The 15,681-nt window shown below is 34.5% G+C and overlaps 1 protein-coding gene across 1 annotated transcript in view; it reads left to right on the forward strand.

The window, feature by feature from the left end:
* Positions 1 to 15,681, forward strand: part of WDR70 (WD repeat domain 70) — a 227,813-nt gene that overhangs the window by 179,712 nt on the left and 32,420 nt on the right. Inside the window, exons 11-13 of the mRNA XM_012736463.3 lie at positions 957 to 1,056; positions 4,112 to 4,196; positions 5,609 to 5,747. Coding sequence (XP_012591917.1) covers positions 957 to 1,056; positions 4,112 to 4,196; positions 5,609 to 5,747 — 324 coding nt within the window. The remainder of the gene's footprint in view (positions 1 to 956; positions 1,057 to 4,111; positions 4,197 to 5,608; positions 5,748 to 15,681) is intronic.

The raw sequence follows: 15,681 nt of genomic DNA on the forward strand, positions 1-15,681 counted from the left end.
ATAATACAAAAAACTAAATGCAGTCATAAACTTGAGTTGCTCAGGGCTTGCTAAGGCAGTCTGAAAAATGTCTGCTAGGACTTACCTTCTCTATTCTTTATTAAAGCAAATAGATGTTTTTAAAAGCCTTTTGGATTTTTTTTAGAAAGAAAGCAAACTATAATTATGTGAAATTAGTACTTTACCTACAGGTGTATATCATTTACATCATGATAAAGTGAAATTTTCTTGCCTTAACCACTTTGGTACAAGCATTGACTTTAGCCAACAGCCGTGATGTGTCTTTTCTAATTTTTCATTTATCAAAATAAAATTGTAGCCGGGCGCAGTGGCTCACACCTGTAATCCTAGCACTCTGGGAGGCTGAGGCGGGCGGATTGCTCGAGGTCAGGAGTTCGAAACCAGCCTGAGCAAGAGTGAGACCCCGTCTCTACTATAAATAGAAAGAAATTAATTGGCCAACTAATATATATATATAAAAAAATTAGCCGGGCATGATGGCGCATGCCTGTAGTCCCAGCTACTCAGGAGGCTGAGGCAGGAGGATTGCTTGAGCCCAGGAGTTTGAGGTTGCTGTGAGCTAGGCTGACGCCGTGGCACTCACTCTAGCCTGGGCAACAAGCGAGACTCTGTCTCAAAAAAAATAAAATAAAATAAAATAAAATTGTGAACATTTAAAAATACCATAATAGAAACATATATGTATATGTTACCTATTCTGATTTACAAGTAAAGCTGTCTGTAAAGTAAAACAAGCTTTTAGTGCTTTAAAGCTTTCCTCATCACACAGGAGCAAAATGGTTCATCGTCAATGCACAGCACAAACTATCATGTGAACTATGAGTGCTGGCTATGGGCAAGGTTTCTTGGCTGGTGAGCACAGTACTGAAGTGGTTAAAAATGTTCGTTTCTGAATTCAGGTGAAATGTTAACACTTTGCTTATTGTCACAAACAGGTTCATCCTAAGTTTCACTATAAACAGGCTCATGACCCAGGCACAGACACTTCTTGCGTGACTTTTTCCTATGATGGTAATGTCCTTGCCTCTCGTGGAGGTAGGTTACAAACTTTCTTTTTGATATTTTTTAATATGTAAAATGACCATATTTAACTCTAACAAATGTTTTATTAATATCCTAGTGCTTAGTAAAGCTAGCTATGCTTTTTGTTAATAAACCTTTGCTAAGCTGAGTTTTTCATTAAAATGCATTTCCAACTTGGAAACATTGTTTGTGTTAAAAATTATCAAGTAAAATTTAGAATATATTGCCTTTTTTGCCGAAGTTTTTATTTTAGCTTCAAATTCCATAAGAGTTTGAAGTCTCCAAAAAGACCTTTGCCTCTACCTTAGGAATTTTATAGATGAACATCTACATTCTTCCTATGCCATTTTATAATTTTTGTTTAAGAGACAGGGTCTCACTTTGTCACCCAGGTTGGTGTACAGTGGTGTGATCATAGCTCACTGTAACGTTGTACTCCTAGGCCCAAGCAATCCTCCTGCCTCAGCCTCTTGAGTAGCTAGGACTACAGGTGTGAGCCACCATGCCTGGCTAATTCTTCTTTAAAAAAAGTTTGTAGAGACAAGGTCTTGCTATTTTTCCCAGGCTGGTCTCAAGCAATCCTCCTGCCTCGACCTCCCAAAGTGCTGGATTACAGGCATGAACTACCACGCCTGGCCCCATTTCATAATTGTGCATCTGGTATTTCAAATTCTTCTAGTGGCCATTGATTTTTTTTTTCACTTCAAATACTAACTCAGTTTGGTTAATATAAAATTATATATCTAGATGTTATTTTTTAAATAGTTCTATATGGTCATATTGTAAATTTACTTACCCACACTCATAAGGTTGGATATCATCAGTTGCTTCTAACCTTTTGCAACATCTTTCCACATGGATATGCTGTGTGTTGACAGAGAGATGGAGAATAGTGACAGAGGGCAGCTTCTGAGCTAAGCATTATGGGAAAGTGTGGGCCATGGCCGAGCATCTCTCTATAGACCCCTTTATGGGGAGAGAAAAGAAATAGCAGGGTAAGTAGGTTGGAGCTGTGTTACAGAGGGTCTTAAATATCACATAAGTGATTTAGTCTTATCCTGTAGACCAGAAAAGGAGCAACACTTTAGGCAACTGAATCTAGCAATGCTATATTTAGCTATTCATTCACTCACTCAACTATTGTGTATTGAGTACCTATGAGCTAGCATTATGCTAGATGCTGCATAGAAACTGTGAACATCATAAACGGTCCTTTTCCTGAAAGAATTTACGACCTAACGTAGAGGGTAGCAGTTGTGAGGAGAGAAAAGAGGCTTGGCTCAGTTTTTCCCTTTTCCCTAGTTTAACTAGTCCATGTCCTTTTACCTATGGAAAACTCTGTTCAGATTCTCTTCCCTCTATGGAAACCTCACTAATATAGCCAAACTACTCTCACTTGCATAATTTTAAAAAATCAAAGCACATGTGCATGTAACTCTCCATTTATGTTATCCATGTCAACTGTAGATATGTATAAAATACATATTTTGGTCTACCACATCTAACATGCTACCCAAGTACAGAGATGACTCCCAGTTTAAATATATATATATATTTTTTTTTCATTATTTTTAAACTATGGTCTCATCCCAAGAGTATATGTGAATCCCCTGGGAAGGTTTTCAAATGATAAATGCTCCACTTAGAAATTCTCACATTCAGACTTTGGCATCTTTAAGTGGATAGCCATATCTCTGAGGTGAAGTCAGGAAAGAAGAAGGGATAAAAGGGGGAGTTTATTTTGAAAATTCTTCCCATTCTAAAATAGGCAAGCCCTCACTCAATTGATACTTACTGCCTTAGAAGTACAGGACTAACTCTATTTCAGTCAAAGCCATTTTGATGATAATTCTTACCTTCCCCTTTATCCTATAATAGCCATTGGATAATTTAATTGGTCAACACAACATGCATACTGTATTCCATCATTTTCCTTCCTGGATGTATAGAGTATAGCAGATGAATTCTATTCATCAAGGAGTCCCCAGGGTGTTATAAGGTGCTCCTGCTAGCTCCAGAACCTGCTGGGTTAACTGAGATTAATGCAGATTAATGTTTTCTTATTGTTTGAGGATTGTAGGGTTGTGTAACCTTTTTTTAAGACTAAAAGCAAGAGGGTAAGATTCCAAAGGTGAGTCTTACAAAGTTCTTCCAGAAGAAGCAGGTATTGAGTCCAGCCAGTTGTGGATTAGTGCACCTGCCAAAGTTGGGTCTCAGAGGAAGGGTCGCTGGGGAGAGAAGGGGGATTTTTATTGAACTCTCCACTCAGCTCATTTGCACCTGATTCTGATTCTTTATTGGACCTGAGGGGTTAAGGCAGGTCTCAGATGTGGGCACTGGGGAGAAAGAACAGCAAAAACATTACTTATGTGAGTTTGGCTTTTGTTCTAGTCAGGAATTAGTTAGTAGCCCTATAGAAATATAAAAAAGTGATTCTTAAAAGAATCTTGATTATTCTTAAAAGAATCTTGATTATTCTTTAAATGACTTGGAAAAGCTGTACTCCCCAGCAAAGTGAAGAATAATAGTTACAGGTAGAATTACACTGGAGGGAAGGGAAGCACATGGCTCACCTCCATTAATGTTAATGGATAGCTTTACCCACACACTAGTGGGAAAAGTAATCTGTTGTGAATTGAACTATTTTCAGTCCTGATGGTTATTAAATTAAGATACTCTCAAGATGTCAGGTTATGCTCAGATATACCACAGAAGAACTATCATCTGCTCTAAAATCACTCTTTAGAGTAGATTTTCCAGGGTTCCTTTTCGCCTACAGATGCTGCATTAATCTGGAAAGTAATTTCTAGAAGGCCGATTCATTATCTTATAGCTTTCTACTGTTCTTGGAACTACTGTGTGTTTGAGCTCCTTGAACAGTTAAAAAGTAAAACATGCTTATGTGCATCTGACTTCTTTCTCTCTTTCCTTTGTTTCCTCCCTCCCTTTCTCTCTTCCTTCTTTTCTTCCTTCCCTCCTTATACACTAAGTTTAACAAACTCTAAACTTGGAGTGAGTTCTTTTTGCATGATTAACTTTTCCTTTTTTCCTCTCATTCCTCTGTTAGGTGATGATACATTGAAATTATGGGACGTCCGACAATTTAATAAGCCACTTTTTTCAGCCTCAGGTCTTCCCACCATGTTCCCAATGTAAGTAGCATATTTTTAATATCAGCATAGGAGAATGGAAAATAAATTTTTTCACCTTAATGTTAATTTGTATCATATGTCTTTAAATGTTCTAGAGAAAAGACTTGAGTGATTGAAGTCTGTTTTTTGAAAGATGCATTTTTTTATTTTGTACATTCTTCAGACTATAAAAACTTTTAAAATTAATATGTGTGTTCATTGTGTTTGTGTATGTATAGTGTGCATGCATAGGTCTTGGGGTAGTAAAATATATATTGAGAGATAAAATCTTTTAATACTGTATAAATGATAGGGTAGGCCTGTGTATCTATAGTTTTTTAAAATTTGAAGTCTCTCATACCATTAAAACAGTTTCTAATAGTTACTAAGCATTTATAATACAGCTCATTTTCTCAAATTTTTCTTATCATTCTAATCAATAATTCAGCATCCTTCAGACTGTCTTGATCTGGGTAACTGAACACTATCTCCATTCTACTCACTCAGCAACTGAAGCTTTTAAAGATTGGGGGAGGGGGCATAGTTGAGATGGGATTTGACCTCCAAATCCTAAGGTTGGTGCCCAGGCAAATTTTTCTATTTTGGCAGAAATAAAATTCCACGTCTGTGTTAAATAATGACCAACAGGGAGAATGTGAAGGTAATGGAAACATCAAGCGAAGGGAGCTTTATAATAATACAGCACTAAGTCTAACATGGTCCACTGCCTATGGCATTTATCTGTTAGAACAAGCAAACAAACAAACATTAATTTATAGCTGATGATAATTTTTTGAGCTATTATGCCTGCTAAAGTAATGCTAACCACATAACTTCTTTGGGTCATGCCTTAGCTTACCACACTCAGCCAGTCCTCTCATAAAAAGAGCTGTTGTATTATAGTCATCAATTAGGTTCCAGCATTATAACCTGCTCCTTGTTTCATGATGCTTGACTTGACATAATTCAAATTACTTGGGGGCGATAGTGTGGTGGTAGTAAAAAGAGTTCAAAAAAATGACCAAAATAGTCAGTACTTGCACATTAGTCATATATGACTCTTAGTAGACACTCTCAATGTCTATATTGAATTTTTCCCATGCTCCATTGCATTAAAAATATTATAATGTAGATGTTAAAAAGCACATATTCTGGAGTCAGACTAAGTTTAAATCCCAGCCACACCACTTAATTGTGTTATTGTGGGCAAAGTTTATTTAACCTCTTTGCTTCAGTTTCCTAATCAGTAAAATGGAGATAATATCTACCTCATAGGATTATTGTGAAGATTAAAAAAATTAATATGTGTACTTGACTAATGAGCCCTATATAGGCATTAGCTCTTATTACAGTGATGTTTATATTTTATTTAATTCACTCATTATGTCTGGGGGGGTCATAAGCTTATACTTATAAACTCTTTTTTTCTGTAGGACTGACTGCTGTTTCAGTCCTGATGATAAACTCGTAGTCACTGGTACATCTGTTCAAAGAGGATGTGGTAGCGGCAAACTTGTTTTCTTTGAGCGTAAAACTTTCCAAAGGGTGTATGAAATAGACATCACAGATGCGGTATGTATATTTTTTTCTTCCCAGCCTTGAGAATAAGTGAAGTTTGCAGCTTAGCCATCTTTTGATATAGAGATTGACAGAAGTGAAAGGTTATGCCCTTGGAAAGTGATGAAGTTTATCATTCTTTGAAGACTTTGACAGAATTCTGCTTGTCAGAGTTGTTGTAGTCATTAAGTTAAGGCTTGGCTTCCACTGAGCTCAATTGCTATTTAGTTATTTGGAAATTTAAAACATTTCAGATTTAACTTCTACATCTAAAAAGAAAAACACAACAAATCGTTAGTTTTGTTTACATAGATATGTGAACAATGAAATACCATCGTTCACTCATTCGTGTCCTGAGACTGGAGCCACATATAATATAATAATAGTGAAGATTCCCAGAGGAATTTGAATTCTTTTAAAATATGTATTATTATTTAGGTGGTAAGGCAAATCATTGTAATTTTCTGAGTATGAAACAGGCCAATTAATGTCTGTGTAGATTTTCTTTGGCTCATTGTCAAATCCTTTAGTAATATCCTATATCTTAAACAGTGCTCTTATGTAGGTTTCTCCAGTTGTTTCAGCTCTTTGTAAACAGTTGAGATGTGTTATGCACTTACGTGACTCAGACAATTGAACAACTGTTTTTAAATCACCAGCAAAAAGCTCCTGTCTCTAATGTTCTAGTATTACTATGGAGTCTTAACTTGTAGACCCTAAATTTGAAACCACGCTATAGTTAAGAGTATTACAGAAAAAGTGAAATAACAATGAGACTAAATCTAAATGAGTTCCTAAATTTAATGGATTCTAATCTCATGACATAATTTGAAATATGCCAGCACGCGTAATACTTTATTGGGTGCATTCAGGAGCCAACTAGAACACTAGAATCAAAGAAAAACAATCCATCAACTTTAATCTCAAAAAGTAAAATTATTATAATTAGTTGTTCCAGAAGTAAGCTGTGTTCTGCCGTGCCTCTCAATGACTGTATGTTTCTTGGTGTTGTGCTTTTAACTTATAATTTAAGTTGAAATATAAACAGTTGAGGAATGTAGAAGTATGATTTCATTTTTAAAGACATGATGGGCTTCTGTAGTTTACATGCTGGAAGAATCAGTTTCCCATAATGTGATAAATTTTTGTTCTCTGAGTTGCTTTTCTAGCTAGATCTTTTTCTCTATAGCACTTACAGCCACCTCATATATTGTATATTTGTTTTTGTCTGCCTTCTTCCTCCAGGTGTAAGTCACACAAGGGCAGAAACTTTGTTTTGTTCACTGTGAGATCCTTAGTGCTTTGAACAGTGCCTGACACATAGCTCTTAATATTTATTGAATGAGTGATTGGTATAGTTGGGAAGTAGAAGTAATGTATATTTAGATCATAGGTGTATCTTTGGAGAGTGGGGCAGGAGAGAGGATAGATAGGAATGGAAAAGTAAACTGGCCTTGTATACCCTGTATAAAGAAGATGACTGTATCTTGTGACTTTTTTAAAGCAAGGAATGACATTCAGATCCAGGTTTTAGAACAGTTAATTTTTTTGCAATGTAAAGGTTGGACTTACAAGATTTGGTGAACATTTGTAGATGAAGCCTGAGGTTTATAACTTAGGAGACTGGGTAAATATTTCTTAATATAAAAATATATAGAGAGAAAATAAAGCAGATTTTGGAAGACAGTGAATTCTGTTGTTGATATGTTGACCTTGAAGTACCTGTAGGACTTCTGGGTAGAGATGTTCAGTATATAGATGGGTAAATAAGTTTGGTTAAGCACCAAATTTTCTTATAAGTAAAGAAAGAAGATAGTTTTGGGAGAAACATTTATAATTTGGAATTGAAATGTTGATTGCTGATGAATTTGATTAAGAAAATGGCATAAAGAATATAAAAGATGAGCCCTAAGAAATATCAGCATTTAGGAGATAAGCAAATGAAGAGAAGCTAACAAAGGAGAAAGTTCATTAGACACCATATGTTGAGTCATCTTAGAAAAGTAAGAAAACAAATTTTGAGATCCATTTTAATAGATGAAGAGAGAACTTAAAATAGGAACAAAACCACTGCACCTTGGAGTGGCCTTTTAAATTGTTGATTTAATTGGGGGATGGGTTGTTGTTGTTATCATCAAACAGCATCATTTTTCTGTTTATATAGTAGAATGTTATGTTGTTATGTTTAAAGGGGCTTTAAACTGCCCTTTTGACCTATTGTCTCAAATTTTGAGCCTTGTTGGAATTTAAGAAAATAAATACATTCCTTGGAATGGATAAAGGGTGGACACTTTGGTAGAAGAGCCAAAAATTGCCTCTTTTATTTTGTTGTGTTTCTGTCATTAAAAATCAGGATCGTTGTCATTCTTTTGGAAATACCACACTCCACTGCAGTAAGTTACTTACTGTGTGTTGAGTTTTAATTTGCATTAAAAAACAGTTTTTCCTATTCTTAATATCAACAGTTGGTAGCAACTTGTTTGACTGAGGCACAGACAATGATGGCATTATGTCTATCCTAGATGTGTCCCTTTACCTGAATGAAATATGATTGGTTACACTCTTCCCACACCTTCTTCTAAAACAGAATAAAACCCCTATGTATATGGAGCCAGCATGGTTTTCAGTCAGAGAATGTTAACAAATGTTATATTTGAAAACACTGCCTAGGCATCTACACAACTGATCTAACATGTGCCCTTGGAGGCAAAGGGGGAAGGGAAATTGCCTTCAATATTTTCAGCTAGTCTGCCTTGGACATTCCAAGGCTGATTGAAAATCCTAATACTAATGTAAGAATATATGATAGTCAAAAGTTCTTTTAAGGAAGAAAGAAATTCATTTTTAATTCCTAAAAAGTATTTCATTATCTTTAGGAATATTTTTTAACCACTGAAGAGAATAGATAGCAAAGAACAAGGGTAATCTTAGGTTTTTACTTCTTTCTACCACTATTTGCTCTCCAGAATATCCCCTTCCTATGAGAAATGAAATTTGGGTTATGCACACCTCATTGATGTTCTTTAAAAAAGAAACCTCAAAATGTGAATTATTACATATCTTCTGTCAGTTTGAAATCTTGTGGTGGTAGTGTCCATGGAGCTAACTCTATAGTTTGAGAAAGTATATACTCTGGACCTGCATTCCTGGAATTTTATCATTTATTTTCATCTTCATCAAGTGTGGAAAAATGAAATAAAAATAGTGACTTTTCTATTTGTTATTAACTCTGGCCTTCTTCCAAAAGATGGGGAGAACTTGAAATTTTTGTACAATGAGATTTAAGATTTATTTATTTACTCATTTGCTTACTATAAACTTTATCCCTGCCCCTTATTTTTAACCATGAGTATTGTTTGAGATATCTGTGTATATATATATATGTAATTATTGTTAAAAATTAAGTTAAAGTTCATGTCTTTACCAAAAAGAAAAGAAAAATTCATATTTAGGACCTATGTCTCTGATTAAAGAAATAGTCTACTATGTACACTGAGGAACCATGTTGTGTTAAAAAATTATTTAAAAAAACAAAATTTTTCCATAAAGATAATACCAGCTGTGTTTCCTTCTTTATTTAATTATTGAGTTCTGAAGAGAACTTGAGTTCACATTAATTTTCCTTACCTTATAAGATTTGATTCTTCATATATACAGTTCAATGAAAACTATATCAGATTAACTTTTTATATATTAATTGTATTTTTCTGATTGTAAAAGTATTATAGTACATATTAAATCTAAAAAATTGACAAAGATAGAGAAGATCATATAAAAGTAAATATCATATCTAATCCTATCATCCACAAATTATTTGAGGTATGACCTTTAAATTAATAAATTTTGATGTTCAAGAAAATTGCTATATGTGGCTATTATAATGCAATTATTAGGACAATGTTTTACTCTCAGGAAACACAGTGGTCACTTAGAAAATGACGTATAACAAAATGAAAGTGTTACAAGCATGTGACATATAATTACATACATAAAATGGAAGTGTTAGCACTTTTCATTACACAAAAAGGATTAGGAATGAATTTGGAGAGAATATTGATACTTTAAATCTAAAGAAATTGAAGAAGAAGAATAAATGGGTATAAAAGGGCCATGAAATAATAGATCTTTCGTGAAGCTAGCTATTTATCTTAATTTATAAGTGTAAGGGGCACACTGACCAGTCAGACATAGTCAACCTCTGTATTTGTACTTATGGAGAGAAATGGAAAGGTAATTCAAATTAATGGATATTCCAGAAGTCCTCAGATTTGGCTCTGGAATGTATCTTTGTTCTTACATTTGAATATAAATATATCTGATCTGGGAATTCACTTCAAGCAAATTAATGATGCTCTGCCTGTGAAAGCTTGACTCTGAAGGAGTTGAGGAAATCATCTATTCTTTCATTTCATACTGGGAATAGACTATTCATCTGTCTCACTGATACAAAGTCCCAGCTCAGGCAGAATTATACCTCCTTAAAAGTTTTCTAGAAATAAAGAGGTCAAGTAGTGTCTCCGCCTAGTCAGGGTCATACAAGGAATAGTACACAGAGAGAACTTGAGCTGTCAGCAGTGCAAATACCAACTGAAAATAAACTTGAAACCGTATTTGGCATTTATCTGCCTTCTAAAATATAGTGAAACCTTGTTAATGCGAAACACAAGGAGATGGAAAATATGGGCTTTGAATTAACTAGCTTTCCATTATCTGATTTTTATTATAGAGCAATCAGGCAGCTGGTTGACTAGGGAATAGCAGTTGCTTGAATTATGTATTATTTTGAATAAAGTGATATCAGCTTAATGAAATTTTACTGTAATTCACAGGATTAAACAATGCAGATCCTACAGGAAGCCTGATTAACATATCTATATTAAATTTTTATAATATTTTAATAAATATTTATAATATATGTATTTGCCCACGGCCAACTGATAGGACAGTATACTCAACATAAGTATATGAGGCATTTGCTCACTGAGAAAAGAAAAGCAGAGTATAAGAGCACTAGTTGTTTCCTGGTCTTCCAAGATGTATGAATATTTGGTAGGGAACCTGGGAGTAAGTAGGTGATAGAGTTTTAGTGTAAATCTGCCAATGTGCAGTTACACGTTTCTTTATCTTAGCACTATCTTTTCCAGGGTAAAGAGCTAACTTTCAGAATGGTTATAAGGAGAATGTTTTACTGTCAGGGATCACAGAGGTCTTTCAGTACTACTTTCTGTAAAGTGTTTTCTTTAATTACTGAAGAAAAGAGTTGCCAGTAGGATATGGTGAAAAACAACATTGCATTTTTGCTGCCTTCATAATTTGGATTACAAGGCCATCATGAAGACACTAAACCCTTTCTTGGGATTTCCTGAAGCAAGCAGCATACATGTATTAATAAAGTTTAAGCAGTAGCTGGAACTCAGCTGGAGTTACCTGCTACGTTATCGTCACAGTTTGGTAGGGGTGGGGGTAAGGGTAGGGGTGGCAGCTGGTATCAGTAAGACTTGATTAAATTACTTCTTGGTTCTCATTGTGCCTTAAGGTATTATGTTACAGAAGTTCCAAAGTAGTCATTCTCAAGATTTTAAGTATACAGTTGAATTTTCATCTGTAGGCACATGAGAGTAAAGAGAAAATAAATTACAGGTTTCATGTTCATTTAATTGTTAATATCTACTTTATCAAGTCTTAAAATGTTTTAGATAGGGAAAATGACAAGAACTAGATTAGTGCTGATTCTTCTTTATTTTAAAAAAGTATGATATAGTAAAATTGACCTTTTTAAAATGTGCAGTTCTGTGATTTTTATTTATAACACATGTGTTCCCCATCAACACAATCAGGACACAGAACAGTTCCATTACCCCCCCCCCCAAAAAACCTCCTTTTTGCTAACCCTCTATAGTTATCCACTCACCCCCTCTTTCACCCCTCACTCCTAACAACTAGCATTCACTGATCTGTTCTTCTTCACTATTGTATTGTCTTTTCAAGAATGTCATATAAATGGACTCATATAGTATGTAACCTTTTGAGACTGGCTTCTTTCAACAGAATGCCTTTGAGATTAATCCAGGTTGTTATGTATATTGGTAGATTGTTACATTCTATTGCTGAGTGGTATTCAACGGTACAGGTGGACCACAGTTTGTTAATCCATGAAAGGACATTTGATTGTTTTTGGAGATCATGGGTAGAGCTTCCATAAGCATTCATATACAGGTTTTCATGTGAATATAAGTTTTCCTTTATCTAGGGTAAATACCTAAGAGTAGGATTTCTCAGTCATATGGTAAATGTGTATTTAGTTTTGTAACAAACTGCCAAACCATTTCTTAGAGCAGCCATACATACTATTTTGCATTCCTACCCACAGTGTGTGCATTTTTCCTTTGCTCCACATCCTTATCAACACATTGTATTGTCAGCATTTTTGTCTATTCTCATAGATGTAAATGGTATCTCATTATGGTTATGATTTGCATTTCCTTAATATCTAAGGATGTCGAATAACTTCATGTACTCATTTTGCATCGTTATATCATTGTGGTGTAGTGGCTGTCCAAAGCTTTTGCCCATTTTTAAATTGGTTTTTTTTCCTTACTGTTAAGTTTTGAGAATTCTTTATATATTCTAGATACCAAGTTCTTTGTTGGATGTGTGATTTGCAAATATTTTTTCCCAATCTGTTGCTTGTTTTTATTTTTTTATAGTGTCTTTTACAAAACAAAAGTTTTTAATTGTGCTGAAGTCAAATGTATCAATTTTTTCTTTTATGGATTGTACTTTTTGTGTCACATCAAAGAACCACTTGACCAACCCAGGGTCACACAGATTTTCTCCTATGTTTTCTTCTAAAAGTTTCATAATGTACTATTTTACATTTAGGGTTATCATCCATATTAAGTTAATTTTTTTATAATAGAGTGAGGTATAGGTCAAGGCAGGGCTAGAACTCAGTTGAGGAAAGTTAGATGCTTGCCTCAAGCACAAATTTAAGCAGATGCCAAAAACCTCAGTAATCAAAGTAAATAACGGTTTAATGCAACATTATAAAAATCAAAATTTATGCAAAAAGCCATAATTAATAAAATATCAAAATTTTAAATCAAAATGGTTTAAGTAACAGTGCTGCTGTGCCAAGCTGTATTCAGGTCTGAGGCCAAAGGAAAACTCAACTGGACTGATCCTGTCTTTATTTAAAATTTTGATGTTTTGTTCATAATAGACTTTGGCGGGGGGGAGGGAGTGGAGAACTGGAGTGAGGGAAATTATGACTCACTTCTGCTTTAGTAACACTTCGAATTCTGGACTTCTTCCCAAATCCACCTACTACTGTTTATTTTTCAGAGTCCTCAAATAGGTAGGCTATGCCTTCTGTCGAGGTTTTTTAACTGTATTCAGAGGGAGAGGCTGAATGAGATGTGTTTCTGTTATCTTACTCAGAACCAGAAGCTTTTTTAAGTTAAAAAAATTACAGTGGTGATAGAAAACACAAAATAAACAGTACAGATATAGCAGTTATGCCTACGAGAAAACTTCTAAGTTAGCTGCACATTTGGAGGGACATTCATATGGTAGGAAATAAAGTAGTATCATTGATCCTGGTGTGAGTCACCTCTCTTACTCTGGTGGTGTGTTCCCTTGACATACTACACCACAAGGTAGAGCTACTGGCTTTTGCTTCATTTGCCGCCATTGGTATGAAGCATCCTTTGCTTAATTTCTCAGTAGTATTTTGAGAGCCCATCTCCCTGTCTGCTTGAGAACCACGATTTAACTCTCCTATACAAAACTTACTTTTTTGTAAAGTAATTTTAACTTACTTTTAACGGTTGTTACAACCTCCCTAGAGAGTTCATTTCTGTGTATGAAATCTCTTACCATCAGATCATTTTTTTCTTGACTTTTAGCCTCAGATTCTCATGTTTAGAGCCTGCATCCTTTACTCTAGTCCTCATGGAGTTGGAGAACAGCTGGTCAACATCCTCTGTTTCCTTGAAGATTATAAAGTTACTGTTGTCTTGTCTGAGGGAACCAAACTTAGTCTTTTGTTCTTCTTTTTTTAACATTTCCTTGTGGATCATATTTTCTCAACACTTCTATTATCTGTGCTATACTCCCTTCTCAGCCATTTCTAGATTCTCCAGTAACTAAATTGGAGGAAGGGTCTCCTCAGGGCTGAAGGTGCCATGTGGGTGGTAAAGGCATCATATTCCTAACACTTATTAAGAATACATAGCACATAGTAGGTATTTGGTGAGTATGTATTTGTTAATTTTGCTTTGTCTTTTATTACATTTTGTTCTAGTATATTCTTATTGGGACCTACTATAATAGCCTATTCCTTACCATCTTCTCTTGTTTTTGTATTTTTGTTAATAGTTTTTTAAAGTTAATTTGTAATTTCAGAGCATAAATATGTATTTGTTTTAGATTTGGTGAAAGAAGTGCACATTTTATTTTAATTGTCTACTGCTTTAAACAAGATAGATGATCCTTTTTCAGACTTACTAAAAATAGCTATGTTTTAAGTTCAGTAGAGGAGATACAAATTTACTGTGAATGCTTAAAATACTGGCAATTTAATGAATATCATTTGTTTTGGTTGTTATACTATTAATGAATATGGTCTGTTCCCTGGGTCTACTTTGTAAAACATACTCTGCTTCAAAGTAAAATTATTTGTTTGAATTTAACACTATATTTTATCAGAAATCTAATCATTATTTTTCCTTAGAATAGAAGACAGATGCTGATATAGTGCTTATCACTTTCTCTTCTCATTTCTAGTCTCTCAAAAGAATAAATTTGTAAATTTTTTTAGACTAATAGATTCTTAATTGGAGTGTAGTTATTTAGATTTTCTGTTCAACATTCTCTTCTCTGATATAGTGTTTACTGTAGGAATCCAGATTCAAACCCTATAGTAAGGTATCTTTCCTATGATCATCTATTTGACAATGATCTAATTTGTGGAGTTACAATATGAGATAAAGGGCTAATTACATGCTGCCTCAGTCTTCATGAGCAAAAGAATGAGGACAGAAAGGAGGGCTTGTCCAGTTTTATGGTTTATCCATATCATTTAATCCCATAACAAGCTATATTAAAAGGCTTCCACTATTCCTTAGTGTCAGCATTTGCAAATAAAGGTTTTCTACTTCTATTCCTTGTCCTTCAAAGCAATAAAATAGTATTTCCTTTTTGACTAAATAGAGACTGTTTTTTTCTCTTCACAAGAATTTGTTTTGTTTAATAGGTGTTTAAATTTATCTACATTTCCTTGTATAGACATGATGGCCACGAATGGCAAAGCTGGGTAAAGAATCAGCCACTAGATATTTTAACCCTGAAGGAGGAATATACTTAACTCCTCTATAAAATAGGTGGGGAGGGGGGAAGAGGACCTGATTTTGTAGATATTTAAAGATGTTCAGAATGACTCACTGTTTTTTACATATGTAAACATATAATAGAGACATACTTAACTCCTCTATAAAATAGGAACAACAGAGAGAGAGAGAGAACCTGATTTTGTAGATGTTTAAATATGTTCAGAATGACATACTGTTCTTTACATAATGTGTAAACATATAATAGAGTGATGACTAGTGCTCTGTTGTCTAACCCCAGCACCATATTGTGTCCTACGGATGGGCCAAATGAAGGACTTTATGTCTTGTGGGATTTTCTGACAGTTTTTCCTCCCTCAACCTGAATCTGATGAATGATCTTTGGTAACAAGTTTTTTCCAGCTGTTCTGTAAGAATTCTGGCCAAACTTTTACAATTACATATAGTGTGGGGAAGAAAGAGGCCTGTAATTAACACATATCCCTGGATAGTGTTCTCCTTTTTTGGAATGATAGATAATAGTCTTGTCAGAGGAGAGCTAAATAAAAGGGGATGATATTTAAAACATCTTTACCTGTCTTGTGTAATTCATCTATACA

This window comes from Microcebus murinus, chromosome 11, assembly GCF_040939455.1.
Source record: "Microcebus murinus isolate Inina chromosome 11, M.murinus_Inina_mat1.0, whole genome shotgun sequence".
Lineage (NCBI taxonomy): Eukaryota > Metazoa > Chordata > Mammalia > Primates > Cheirogaleidae > Microcebus > Microcebus murinus.